At 46.8% G+C, this 15,191-nt stretch overlaps 1 protein-coding gene across 4 annotated transcripts in view; it reads right to left on the minus strand.

Annotated features, from left to right (window-relative positions):
- nav3 (neuron navigator 3) overlaps positions 1–15,191 on the minus strand; it is an 824,703-nt gene that overhangs the window by 86,206 nt on the left and 723,306 nt on the right. For all 4 annotated transcript variants that reach the window (XM_059652602.1, XM_059652603.1, XM_059652604.1 and 1 more), the window contains 2 exons: positions 11,028–11,080; positions 2,122–2,145 (listed from right to left, as the gene is read on the minus strand). In XM_059652602.1, coding sequence (XP_059508585.1) covers positions 2,122–2,145; positions 11,028–11,080 — 77 coding nt within the window. The remainder of the gene's footprint in view (positions 1–2,121; positions 2,146–11,027; positions 11,081–15,191) is intronic.

Here is a 15,191-nt window from a genome sequence, read left to right on the forward strand (position 1 = left end):
AGACTGCAACAGTTCACTGTCAGAGCCATTTAAAGGCGTACAATGAATTGTAGATTTACCAATCAGGCCCACATCTCAAAGAATGGTGAAATAAAGTGCAGAGGTTCACTCCAATCTGTTTAAATTTCAGTGTTTGGGAGGAAAACTGCATATGCACACATATGTTGGCCCAACAAGCCCACACCGCCCTTTGGAGCATCCAACCCAGACCCATCCCTCTATAACCCACACACCTCTGAACACTAGCTATTTCTCTGGTAACTGGATTCAATATGAAGTGATAATAAAATGTGAGGCTGGATGAACACAGCAGGCCAAGCAGCATCTCAGGAGCACAAAAGCTGACATTTCGGGCCTAGACCCTTCATCAGAGAGGGGGATGGGGGGAGGGAACTGGAATAAATAGGGAGAGAGGGGGAGGCGGACCGAAGATGGAGAGTAAAGAAGATAGGTGGAGAAGGTGTGGGTGGGGAGGTAGGGAGGGGATAGGTCAGTCCAGGGAAGACGGACAGGTCAAGGAGGTGGGATGAGGTTAGTAGGTAGCTGGGGGTGCGGCTTGGGGTGGGAGGAAGGGATGGGTGAGAGGAAGAACCGGTTAGGGAGGCAGAGACAGGTTGGACTGGTTTTGGGATGCAGTGGGTGGGGGGGAAGAGCTGGGCTGGTTGTGTGGTGCAGTGGGGGGAGGGGATGAACTGGGCTGGTTTAGGGATGCAGTGGGGGAAGGGGAGATTTTGAAACTGGTGAAGTCCACATTGATACCATATGGCTGCAGGGTTCCCAGGCGGAATATGAGTTGCTGTTCCTGCAACCTTCGGGTGGCATCATTGTGGCAGTGCAGGAGGCCCATGATGGACATGTCATCAAGAGAATGGGAGGGGGAGTGGAAATGGTTTGCGACTGGGAGGTGCAGTTGTTTGTTGCGAACTGAGCGGAGGTGTTCTGCAAAGCGGTCCCCAAGCCTCCGCTTGGTTTCCCCAATGTAGAGAAAGCCGCACCGGGTACAGTGGATGCAGTATACCACATTGGCAGATGTGTCTCTGCCTCCCTAACCGGTTCTTCCTCTCACCCATCCCTTCCTCCCACCCCAAGCCGCACCCCCAGCTACCTACTAACCTCATCCCACCTCCTTGACCTGTCCGTCTTCCCTGGACTGACCTATCCCCTCCCTACCTCCCCACCCACACCTTCTCCACCTATCTTCTTTACTCTCCATCTTCGGTCCGCCTCCCCCTCTCTCCCTATTTATTCCAGTTCCCTCCCCCCATCTGCCACATCTGCCAATGTGGTATACTGCATCCACTGTACCCGGTGCGGCTTTCTCTACATTGGGGAAACCAAGCGGAGGCTTGGGGACCGCTTTGCAGAACACCTCCGCTCAGTTCGCAACAAACAACTGCACCTCCCAGTCGCAAACCATTTCCACTCCCCCTCCCATTCTCTTGATGACATGTCCATCATGGGCCTCCTGCACTGCCACAATGATGCCACCCGAAGGTTGCAGGAACAGCAACTCATATTCCGCCTGGGAACCCTGCAGCCATATGGTATCAATGTGGACTTCACCAGTTTCAAAATCTCCCCTTCCCCCACTGCATCCCTAAACCAGCCCAGTTCATCCCCTCCCCCCACTGCACCACACAACCAGCCCAGCTCTTCCCCCCCACCCACTGCATCCCAAAACCAGTCCAACCTGTCTCTGCCTCCCTAACCGGTTCTTCCTCTCACCCATCCCTTCCTCCCACCCCAAGCCGCACCCCCAGCTACCTACTAACCTCATCCCACCTCCTTGACCTGTCCGTCTTCCCTGGACTGACCTATCCCCTCCCTACCTCCCCACCCACACCTTCTCCACCTATCTTCTTTACTCTCCATCTTCGGTCCGCCTCCCCCTCTCTCCCTATTTATTCCAGTTCCCTCCCCCCATCCCCCTCTCTGATGAAGGGTCTAGGCCCGAAACGTCAGCTTTTGTGCTCCTGAGATGCTGCTTGGCCTGCTGTGTTCATCCAGCCTCACATTTTATTATCTTGGAATCTCCAGCATCTGCAGTTCCCATTATCTCTCAATATGAAGTGAGCAGTTTTTGATTTTAGAACCAGCTGATTAACACATTATACTTCTTACCTCAGAATGTGCTTTCTCTTCAGCCTAGAAAGGAAAATGAAAAGACCCAATTTTAAAAAGATGTTGAGAAATTCAACTGAATGAACACTTGCTCAAGCTCAAGGTGATTCAGATTCTGCTATTGACACACTATTCAATTAGACCATTTTGAAAAATCAGTGTTGACAAACTGACTCAAATTCCATTTGAATGGCTCCCATTCCAGATGAGGCGTGAACAGGCAAACTATGAACGGGAGCTGTTACATTTCACAGTCAACTTTTGTTTTGGAACTCCATCCAGTAAATATCACAGTGGAGACCGTGACATGCTTCCCATTCAGACCTGGTCAGGCAAGGTTCAGTGGCTCACACACGCCCCACTGAATGGTGAAGGTTGTGGGTTTGAGATCCAAAGGAAGTGGTACAGCAGTGAGGGAATGCTGCATTGTCAGACATTCAGGATTTCAGATGAGTCTTTAGGACTGATGCCTGATTAAGTGAAAAGAGACACTGCCACAAATGAATGTGCAGAAGAAGGAACAACTGACACAACCTTGGTTCTGCTGTCAGAAACCTATTGGAAGCTCTGTTCGAACAGTCTAAACTTGTTTCACTTTAACATTACAGAAGAGAGAAGCAGAGGAAACAATATTGTTATTGAATGTTATTTCCTGTTCACCATCTACAAGGCACAAGTCAGGAGTGTGATGGAACACTCCCCATTTGCCTGGATGGGTGCAGCCCCAACAACACTCAGGAAGCCTGGCATCATCCAGAACAAAGCAGCCGCTCGATTGGAACCACATCCACAAACATCCCACTCCCTCCACCGCCGATGCTCAGTAGCAGCAGTGTGTACTACCTACAAGATGCACTGCAGAAATTCACCAAAGATCCTCAGACAGCACCTTCCAAACCACAACCACTTCCATCTAGAAGGAGAAGGGCAAGAAATAATGGTAACACCACGCCCTGCAAGTTCCCTTCCAAGCCACTCACCATCCTGGCTTGGAAATATATCGTTGTTCCTTCCCTGTCACTGGGTCAAAATCCTGGAATTCCCTCCTGCAGGGCATTGTGGGTCAACCCACAGCAGGAAGCCTGCAGCAGTTCAAGAAGACAGCTCACCACGACCTTCTCAAAGGGCAACTAGGGATGGGCAATAAATGCTGGTCAGCCTGCGTTGCCCTTGAGCAAAAAAAGGCAGGCACCTACTGGGTGGATGTGTTGTGCAAATCTGGCCACAAGACCCAAATGGAGGTAGAATAGGCATGTCCACATGGCTGAGTGTGTGCTGCATCAGGGAAAAACACTCCATCCTGAAAGGGTCTCCAGGCAGTCAGAGATTGGACAAAGTCCTGAGAAGGCAGCAGGGAGTTACTGGCTCTGCACTGGGGATTTTGGGCTCAGGAAAAGCCTTGGAACGCCATTGACAGTAGATACCGGAGCAGGGTGGGGTGGCGGTTGGAATTGGTAGAGGAAAGCCCACAAGCAGCATTTACTTGGTGTATTTCATAAATATTGAGCTTGAATAAACCCAGGTATTGCCAGTTTAGCGAGCTTATCATGACTTAAACTGTGCCTTGAACACATGCTTGAGTACAGTCTGGGAATCCAGTGAAATATAGTCTTGGGGAAGAGATTGAAGCACCTGAATATGAGCACTCCTTAAGGCTTTCCATGATGGCATGGGAGTGTATGTTGGGGGAGAGGATGGTTTGCTGTAAAATTTTTGTGCCTGTCTTCACTGCATCTGATATTGATGTTTCTGGGAGGCGTTTGATCACAGTCTGTCTCTTTTCCCACATATGTTAATACTGGATGTTAAAGTGTAAGCTGTAAATATATTAGGGATAGTAAGAACTGCCAATGCTGGAGTCAGAGTTAACACAGCGTGGAGCTGGATGAACACAGCAGGGCAGACAACATCAGGAAAGCTAATGTTTTGGGTCAGGATTCTTCTTCAGAAATATATGATGTTCTAACATTGTACATTAAAGTTTAGCCTCAGTAAAGCCATGGAACCTTGTGGTCTTCTTTACTAAGTATCTGGGATCTCAAACTTTGCTTGAAAGATGATTTGATGGTCTCATCTGGAATCATAGCCAAAACCACCTGTTTCCGTCTCAGAAGGGGCACCAAAACAGGAATTCAGTGTAAGGGGGTTAAAATTGTATCAGAGATAATGGGAACTGCAGATGCTGGAGAATTCCAAGATAATAAAATGTGAGGCTGGATGAACACAGCAGGCCAAGCAGCATCTCAGGAGCACAAAAGCTGACGTTTCGGGCCTAGACCCTTCATCAGAGCTCTGATGAAGGGTCTAGGCCCGAAACGTCAGCTTTTGTGCTCCTGAGATGCTGCTTGGCCTGCTGTGTTCATCCAGCCTCACATTTTATTATTCAGTGTAAGGGCATGGTCAGGTACAGATAGGGAAGTTGGTTGGGGATGGGGTGAGATGAAAGCACAAACCAGGCCAGGACCACAAATGTCTTCTGAGGAGAAGTGAAACAGCCCTATCAGGTGTTATCCAAATGTGATTCTCTCACAGATAACACTGCAAATGTACTGAGGGTAGATAGAGGAAAGCGAAAGCCCATGATCGGAGTCTTGAACAAAAGGTCACGATCTTCAAGTTGGAGCTAGACTGTTCAGGATGTGAAAACCTCCTTTTAATGCATTTTGTGCTGTTGGAGCCAACAATCTGTGGAACATCATAACATTCAAGGGACAAACAGTTCCAACAAGTTGTGGCATTTATTTGTTCGAAACTATTAATTCCATTCAATGCTGCCTCAAAATAAGGGTGAGTTTTTTACAAAGTTCTTAACAGGTCCTTGAAAACAGTTGTAGTACTTTGGTTAACTGGAGTGAGATATAGACACAGACAGAGGGAAAGAGAGATAGAGACAGCGACAGAAAGAGAAAGAGAGGGAGGGAGGAAGGGTTGAGAGGGAGAGAGAGAGAGAGGCAGTGTATCAGGTTCCATGTGGAAAAGGACTGTTGCACTGTCCAAGTAAAGATGGAACATTGGAATTTGAACAGTCACTGAGGGAGACTACAAAAGGACCGGTTTTAAGGGAGTTTCAACACAAGGTGATGAGAAATGAAGAATTGTAATCCCTTGTGAAGTTTTAATGAGATTTGGTCACGCAGAGTCACCTAAGAACAGAACAGCTAGGAGCAGGAGTAGGCCATCTGGCCCCTTGAGCCTGCCCTGCTATTTAACAAGATCATGGCTGATCTTGTGGGTAGGATTGCTGAGGAATTCATAGAGTGTGCCTTGATCACATTTCTATCAGGTGTCAGGTGTTGGCTCTGAGTCTACCTCTTGTCAATTTTGGGATGTTAGAATATAACTCATGTCTACTACTATACAGCTGGGTTGATGGATTGAAGGGAAAAGCTGGATATGTACATGAGGGAGAACAAACAGAAGGTCATGGTGATGGGGAAGATGAGGAGCGGGGTGGAAGGAAGTTCATTGGAAGCATGGTGCCAGTTCAGAATAGTTGGGCTGAATGGCCTGTTTCTGTGGATCTAAGTCTGCAGTTCATTGCAGTGTGATCCTCGCTGTTATTCTGTTTTAAAAACACTTTCTCCAAGTACCAGGCTCCCGCCTGAGGGAAACACGCCTGTAGAGTAACAGCAGGAAAGCAAACAACCTGAAACACGGATAACCAAGTGTGAAGCTGGATGAACACAGCAGGCCAAACAGCATCTCAGGAGCAAAGAGCTCTCTGATGAAGGGTTGAGGCCTGAAACGTCAGCTTTTGTGCTCCTGAGATGCTGCTTGGCCTGCTGTGTTCATCCAGCTTCACACTTGGTTATCTTGGATTCTCCAGCATCTGCAGTTCCCATTATCTCTAATCATAATTTTAACCTGAAACACAGGATCTGTTACGCTTTGAGGTGGACAGATTGTATTTCAAAGGCACGCTGAACCAGACAGTTTCCTCACTGGAATGAAGTCAAACATAAAGTGTGCGGAAGCAGACTGAGGGGTCTGTTGGAAACCTTCAAAAGCTTTTCATTACTTATTCCATCAATCTGTCTGTTTCTGAGGGATGGGTAATAGACAGAAAAGGATGCTATGTAGAATTAGTCTGACTATATCACAAGCCAGTGGAATTACTGAACATAATTTGCTGCCAAATTAACAGCGAGTTTAATGTTGCTCACTGATGGTCAGCCACAAATCACCCGTTAACTTGTGAAGGATTCATAGACAATTGTTACACGTTGCTGGGTAAACTGCAGTCCTCCCGGTAACTTCACAAAAAGTTTCTTGGAACGTTCCCACGAGTTTTATGAAATTGCTGTTTCTTGCCCTCTCAGCGAGTTACAGCTGGTAATGAACAGTACAAGGAAATTCTTAATGAGATGATTAATTTTGCTGCAAAACCCATCGAGCCTCTTCGGGGAACTGATAGAAATATATAAAATTATGAGAGGTTTCGATAGGGTGGAGAGTCGGGGTCTTTTTACAGGGTGGATATGTCCAACACGAGGCGTGAGAGGGGCTAAGTTTAAAGGAGATGTGTGAGGCATGTTTCTTTTAAAACAGAGGGTAGTAGGTGCCTGGAAAGTGCTGCTGGGCAAGAGAGAAGCAGAGACAGTAACAAAGTTTAAGAGGCACTTAGACAGACACATGAACAGGCAGAGAATAGAGGAACACAGGCCATGGGCAGGCAGCTATTGAATTGTTCAAGATTTTTGAATTTAAAAATACAGTTTACTCGATAACTTTTCCTTTCTGTCTTTCAATCCGATGTTTCTTTTCCTCCTTTATCCTGTTTGCTGTATCTGTTTGACTTTAATTTGTTCCTTGTATCCCCCTCTCAATCCTCAGATCTCAGTGCTTCACATGACAGAGCGATAGCCCCCTCACATCACCTGGGGTCGGGGTGGGGTGGGGGGGGGGGGTTGCACTGTGGCTTTTACTATTTCTGTGATCAGCTCACATTCCCAGCAGGTTCCTGGCCATAATCACCTTGTGCTTATCAATGGGGCAATGGTCTAACTGACGCAGCAGAAATGCTGGACCATACAGGAGGAGCAAAAGCTATCGGTATTACGGGATGAGTGGGTGAAATAATGAGATAACTACAGTGCACTGGCCAATATATCCTGGTCCAAGCACAGTGGGCTGTTTGACCACATTTAAAGTGTTAAGTCCATGCGGGTCTTGTGCTCAAGGCTTGTCTTGCAATGGTTGATCTCACCCTTTAATCAACTTGTCCACATGTGGACTATTGATTCATTAACGTGCTCAGGAGGTCAACATGATGACGCTCCTTCATCATTTGGGCTTTAAGGCTCTCTCCCCTCATTCTTACTCACAATCTGTCTGCATGAAGTTTGATTCACTTTACCTGATGATTTCTGTCACATTCATTGCTATTTCACCTTGTCTCGGACAGCAGCACCAGAGGATGAATATCACCATATTCCTAGAGGACTGCTTTCTCATTAGATAGAGACAGCGAAAGAGAGAGAATTGATGGTGGTTTAACCTGAGGGTCACCGCATCTCAGGCAAGGATGAGAAGGTGGGACCTAGACAGCAACCCAAGCTGGTACTGAAATTGGGCCCGTTCTACTGCCATCCCTCTGTATCAAAAAAAATAATAGGTGACTTTAACTTTCCTAATATTGATTGGAACCTCCTTCGAGCAGAAGATTTGAATGGAGCTGTTTTTGTAAGGTGTGTTCAGGAGGGTTTCCTAACGCAGTACGTTGACAGGCCAACGAGGGGAGAGGCCATTCTAGACTTGGTGCTCGGAAACGAGCCGGGGCAGGTATCAGATCTTGTGATGGGAGAGCATTTTGGTGATAGTGACCATAACTGCCTCACATTCTACATAGCTATGGAGAAGGAGAGGATTAGGCAGAATGGGAGGATATTTAATTGGGGAAGAGGAAACTATGATGCGATTAGACATGAGTTAGGAAGCATGGACTGGGAGCAGTTGTTCCATGGTAAGGGAACTATAGACATGTGGAGACGGTTTAAGGAACAGTTGTTGGGAGTGATGAGTAAATATGTCCCTCTGAGACAGGCAAGAAGGGGTAAGATTAAGGAACCTTGGATGACGAGAGCGGTGGAGCTTCTAGTGAAAAGGAAGAAGGTAGCTGACATAAGGTGGAGGAAGCTAGGGTCAAGTTCAGCTAGAGAGGATTACATGCAGGCAAGGAAGGAGCTCAAAAGTGGTCTGAGGAGAGCCAGGAGGGGGCACGAGAAAGGCTTGGCAGAAGGAATCCAGGAAAACACAAAGGCATTTTACACTTACGTGAGGAATAAGAGAATGGTCAAAGAAAGAGTAGGGCCGATCAGGGATAGCATAGGGAACTTGTGTTGTGGAGCCTGAGGAGGTAGGGGAAGCCCTAAATGAGTTTTTTGCTTCTGTCTTTACGAAAGAAACGAACTTTGTAGTGAATGAAACCTTTGAAGAGCAGGTGTGCATGCTGGAATGGATAGAGATAGACGAAGCTGATGTGTTGAAAATTTTGTCAAACATTAAGATTGACAAGTCGCCAGGCCCGGATCAGATTTGTCCTCGGCTGCTTTGGGAAGCGAGAAATGCAATTGCTTCACCACTTGCGAAGATCTTTGCATCCTCGCTCTCCACTGGAGTCGTACCTGAGGACTGGAGAGAGGCAAATGTAATTCCTCTCTTCAAGAAAGGAAATAGGGAAATCCCCGGCAATTATAGACCAGTAAGTCTCACGTCTGTCGTCTGCAAGGTGTTAGAAAGGATTCTGAGGGATAAGATTTATGACCATCTGGAAGAGCATGGCTTGATCAAATACAGTCAACACGGCTTTGTGAGGGGTAGGTCATGCCTTACAAACCTTATCGAGTTTTTTGAGGATGTGACTAGAAAAGTTGATGAGGGTAGAGCTGTGGATGTGGTGTATCTGGACTTCAGTAAGGCATTTGATAAGGTTCCCCATGGTAGGCTCATTCAGAAGGTCAGGAGGAATGGGATACAGGGGAACTTAGCTGCTTGGATACAGAATTGGCTGGCCAACAGAAGACAGCGAGTGGTAGTAGAAGGAAAATATTCTGCCTGGAAGTCAGTGGTGAGTGGAGTTCCACAGGGCTCTGTTCTTGGGCCTCTACTGTTTGTAATTTTTATTAATGACTTGGACGAGGGAATTGAAGGATGGGTCAGCAAGTTTGCAGACGACACAAAGGTCGGAGGTGTCGTTGACAGTGTAGAGGGCTGTTGTAGGCTGCAGCGGGACATTGACAGGATGCAGAGATGGGCTGAGAGGTGGCAGATGGAGTTCAACCTGGATAAATGCGAGGTGATGCATTTTGGAAGGTCGAATTTGAAAGCTGAGTACAGGATTAAGGATAGGATTCTTGGCAGCGTGGAGGAACAGAGGGATCTTGGTGTGCAGATACATAGATCCCTTAAAATGGCCACCCAAGTGGACAGGGTTGTTAAGAAAGCATATGGTGTTTTGGCTTTCATTAACAGGGGGATTGAGTTTAAGAGTCGTGAGATCTTGTTGCAGCTCTATAAAACTTTGGTTAGACCACACTTGGAATATTGCGTCCAGTTCTGGGCGCCCTATTATAGGAAAGATGTGGATGCTTTGGAGAGGGTTCAGAGGAGGTTTACCAGGATGCCGCCTGGACTGGAGGGCTTATCTTATGAAGAGAGGTTGACTGAGCTCGGTCTCTTTTCATTGGAGAAAAGGAGGAGGAGAGGGGACCTAATTGAGGTATACAAGATAATGAGAGGCATAGATAGAGTTGATAGCCAGAGACTATTTCCCAGGGCAGAAATGGCTAGCACGAGGGGTCATAGTTTTAAGCTGGTTGGTGGAAAGTATAGAGGGGATGTCAGAGGCAAGTTCTTTACGCAGAGAGTTGTGAGAGCATGGAATGCGTTGCCAGCAGCAGTTGTGGAAGCAAGGTCATTGGGGTCATTTAAGAGACTGCTGGACATGTATATGGTCACAGAAATTTGAGGGTGCATACATGAGGATCAATGGTCGGCACAACATTGTGGGCTGAAGGGCCTGTTCTGTGCTGTACTGTTCTATGTTCTATGTTCTATCACTCAGCCGATCGGTATAAGAACTGTGATGCTGCAACCCCCAGGAAAGGAGAAGGAGACAGGAAATATCTTGTCTTGGAAAGAAGGCTCAGGGGTGATCTAATTCCACTCATAAAATACTTAATGGTTTGGATATCTTTGAAGAGAGAGTGTGATGCCATTTGCAGAAAAGCAGGAAAACAGGTCATTCACATAACAAATCAAGAAAATAATTCAGGAGAAACTTCTTTCCCCAAAGGATGGAGAGAATGTGAAACCTGTTCCCACAGGAGGAGGATTGATATCGGGGAAACTAGATTAGTGGGACAGAGAATGGCAGAGTCAGCTCTGCACATAGTTCAGGCATGAGCAGGCGGGCTTGAGTGCTGCATTGTTTTTACTCATAGGACGTGAATAACACTGACCAGGCTATTATTTATTGCTCATCCTAGAGGATTGTTAAGAGTTTACTACATTACTGTTGGTCTTGAGTCACAGGTAGGCCAGACTGGCTAAGGAACCTCCTTCTCCTGAGGAACATTGATGAACCAGATGGGTGTTTTTCCTCCAACTGTTGACAGAGGTTCCATGGTCATCATTAGAATCTTCATTCCAGTTTTTCATTAAGTTCAAATTCTACCAACTGCAGGACTTGAACATCAGGTCCTCAGAACGTTATCAGGGTGTCTGGGTTAATAATCTTGTGATAGTGCCACTGGGCCGTCACTGCCCCATGAAGGGGCATGGAAAAAACAGTATTGATCCACTGGGCAGAATGGAATGTCTCTGTGAAGCCTCCTATATGACTGAAGCTGCAGTGTCAGAGTGCGAGTTCACAGGCCAGGCCCAATAACCCCAACACATATACTTACTGTGGAGTAAAGAGATGATGTGCTTGATACCAGTGAGAGCGAAGAGCCATGGACTAGAAAATACAAGGAGACAATTATTCAGAGATAATGGGAACTGCAGATGCTGGATAATCCAAGATAATAAAGTATGGAGCTGGATGAACACAGCAGGCCAAGCAGCATCTCAGGAGCACAGAAGCTGACGTTTCGGGCCTAGGCCCTTCATCAGAGACTCTGAAGGGTCTAAGCCCGAAACGTCAGCTTTTGTGCTCCTGAGATGCTGCTTGGCCTGCTGTGTTCATCCAGTTTCACACTTTATTATCGACAATTATTCAGTATTCACTCGAGAACCCAGGTCTTACTGCATTCATACCACATAACAAGACTGGACACAGTAGAGTTCACCAAGATATGAGGAGATCTGACAGGGTGGAATGGAAGGATAGACCAGTTACTGTGCCACAAATAGCTGCTCAATATTTCTAGGGTGGTGAAGCAGAGAGGGAATCAGAAGTGACCGGGTACTGAGGTCCACCTCCTGCTTTAAGATTCGAGTACAACATGAGATATTTACCCCTTCTGCTCACAGACACGCAGGGGCAATCAGAAAGCAGGGTGGAGGGAGTGAGCAATATCTGTAATATGCCATTGCAGAACCTTCACTGTCAGTAATAGCTGCCATCATTCTAAAGGGCAGCTCATCATATCGGTATTGTCCAAGTGAGGAACAAACACCATGAGCTGGAGCAGGGCAAGTGCAGAGCTAGAGGGCTGTATCCTAAATGTACAGTCAGCTCATCCAACAATCAGAAAGTGCTTCCTCAGAGAAAACCCGAGCATCTAGTCAACAGCAACAAACTATGACCCAGGTTGGTTTTGCATCTGTTCTACTTGTACGAATACATTCCCTAACAATGATCCTCACTGTGACCGGCTCTCACTCAAAGAAGACAGGGACATTCGGAATTCTCTCGTAAACTCCATTGGAGCACTGTGAGCAGATTAGGACAGATAGATTGGCCAGGGAGGAGCTACAATGTAGGTTTATGGGAATAATACATGGACTTTAGGGGTTCAGTTATGAGAAGGGATTATACATTATTAGATGAGATTAGATTTCCTACAGTGTGGAAACAGGCCATTCGGCCCTACAAGTCCACATTGCCCTTTGGAGCATCCCACCCAGACCCATCCCCCTATAACCCACACACCCCTGAGCACTACGGGCAATTTCCCATGGTCAATCCACCTAACCTGCACATCTTTGGATTGTGGGAGGAAAGCGGAGCACCCGGAGGAAACCCACGCAGACACGGGGAGAATGTGCAAACTCCGCACAGACAGTTACCCGAGGCTGGAATTGAACCCGGGTCCCTGGCGCTGTGAGGCTGAGGTGCTAACCACTGAGCCACCGTACTGCCCACATTATTATTTGCTGAAATTTAGAAGGTTCTGGGGCGATCTGATTGAAATCTTCAAGATATTAACAGGAAAAGACAGGGTGGATAAAGAGAAACTATTCCCACTGGTTGGGGATTCCAGAACTAGGGGCATAGTCTCAGAATGAGAGTCAGACCGTTCAGGAGCGATGTTAGGAAGCACTTCGACATATTAAGTGTGCGAGAGGTTTGGAACTCTCTTTCACAAATATCAGTGGATGCTAGGTCAGTTATTAATTTTAAATCTGAGATTGATAATTTTTGTTCAGCAAAGGTAGTAAGGGATATGGGCCTACGGCAGATAAATGGCGTTGGGCCATGGATCAGGCATGATCTCATTGACTGATGGAACAGGTTTCAGGGGCTGAATGGTCTCTACCTGTTCCCAAATGAAAGGGACAGAGGGTAGAGGGAGTAGTCTTGGAGCTGTGAACAAGAGCTACATATTATTCCTATGTAAGGGTTTTGAGGACAGTGTAGCGAAGTTACTAAGGTATAATCCCATCAATGTCAAACTGGATGCCAGAAGAAGCTTGTGAGGGATGAGGCTGAATAGCCTTGTCGTGGCTCTCTGTTCCTTCAATGACCTTTAAGGTTATTAGGCCTCATTTACTTGGTCACGGATGTCAGGTGAAGCAGCAGGACATTGAGTTTTACTAAAATTAACAAACAAAAACACATATGCTGCTCCCAAAAGCTCCTGGATTAATGTCATTGAAGTGAATAGAGTCAGTAAAATCCCTGAATTATCTCACAGTATTAGCAGCGGAGAGGCATCACAGAGTTTAGGCCTTTCTCCATGTGTGTGAATATTGGGATTGTGGATGAGGACAATTAGAATTGTCTGCTCTGTTTCATGGAGAAGGTGGGACCTGAACCCAGACTTTCTGGCTCAAAGATCCCTATCACTGTGCCACAAGATCTCTCAAACACCCCATTCATTCTGCTCCTTTATATCCAGAAGTGCTCTTACACAATAACTGAACCCTAATTTTTCATCTCCACACAGCATCACCATCAGTAATTCTCTGTGCTTTCCAACTGGTTAATTTTCAAGCAAAGTCCATTAAGGGCAATGTAGACCATCAAAGGAGAGGTAGAGAGATGGGAGGGGTCTCAATCACAATGGAGATGGAAGGGGTAGCACCCAGCTCAGAGTTACTCAGTCCGTGGAGCACGACCTACGCCCACTCAGCTTCTGAACTGCACTGGTTGCTTGAAGGGACTTACATTTCCAACACCAACATCAACGCTGAGCAAATCCAACACAGCGTGTAAGTTGAATTGGTCTGGAGGTATCCATGGTTATGGGTCAGAGTCAAATCAGTTCTTTTCATCAGGAGAGTGGCTTTCACCTCAATCACACTTCCATTGCAGAGTAACTTAGCATTCCCAGGATTGCACAGTCTTTCACCTCACCAGGTTTCTGTTATAAGTCTTGAAGTGGGGGTGGGGTTCAGTGTGGAGGAGGGACATTGGAGTCACAGCTATGTATATGCCTAATTGAGGGTCTGAGGATTCTGAGGACACGGAAAAGAAAACGTACATTGAGAGTAGAGACACGTATCAAAGCCATGCTCCTGCAGGGACCTGGGACACGGGTGACAAACTATCTTTGCTGACAGCATCTGTGTCATGCCTAATGAGGTAAAGCTCAGAGCATGAACCATCTATCATCAACCCTCACCTGCAACAGTCTGCACTCGCTCTGCAAATCCCACCCTGCATTCTGAGGAAATGGTTCTAACCCAGAGGGTGGTAGAAATATGGAACGTGCTGCCTGAGGGGGAGGGGGGAGGTGGTGGAGGCAGGTTCTGTCACAACATTTCAGAAGCTTCTGGAAAATACCAGGGCACAGTAAATGGGATTAGTGTGGTTTGGTGTTTGTTGGTCAGTATAGGCATGGCGGGCCGAAGGGCCTGTTTCTATGACTCTAGAACTCATTTCAGAGAAAATGATGGCTTTGAGCTTCTGCTTCTTTGGTCCAACAACACTCGTAACATCAGACAGAGATGGCCAAATACAGGGCTTCCCAATCATGTGATTCATAGAATCCCTACTGTATGGAACCAGGCCATTTTGCCCATTGAATCCACAGCAATCTTCCTGCCAGCAATCCACTCTGCTATCCTATCTCTGTGTCCCTGCATTTCCATGGCTAATCCACCTAGCCTACACATCCCTGGACAATATTCCATGGCTAAACCACCCTAACCCGCATACTTTTAAACTGTAGGAGGAAACTACAGTACCCAGAGGGCACCCACAGGGAGAAGGCACAACTGCACACAGGCAGTCACCTGAGGGTGGTATCAAACATGTGTCCCTGACGCCGTGAAGCAGTAGTGTTAACCACTGAGCCGCCGTGCTGGTTATTTTGTGCTGGTTCAGAGCTGTGACTGGGAGATTCACGATGGCCCTGGACATGGTCCCAGAAATGCGGGAACTAATCAGCAGAGTTTACAATTAACTTCGTGTGACTAAATATTTAATTTTCTCAGCAGCTAATGAGTGGACAGTAGTGAAACCATCAGCTGGTTTGGGTCAGGGGTAGGGTGTGGAGGGTGTGGTTTAAAGTCAATTTCAGCGACTTCCAATCAGGTAACTCCTAACTGGAGCCTAGCCACACTGATTAAAAATATGAAGTCACACCATTGGCAGAAAGTCTGTACCAGTATCTTCCCTTTTGATATAATGTTTTTCTGTGTTTTCGCTTGACTGCACCAACTAAACCAATCCCCCCAAA

This window comes from Stegostoma tigrinum, chromosome 18 (genome assembly GCF_030684315.1).
Source record: "Stegostoma tigrinum isolate sSteTig4 chromosome 18, sSteTig4.hap1, whole genome shotgun sequence".
Lineage (NCBI taxonomy): Eukaryota > Metazoa > Chordata > Chondrichthyes > Orectolobiformes > Stegostomatidae > Stegostoma > Stegostoma tigrinum.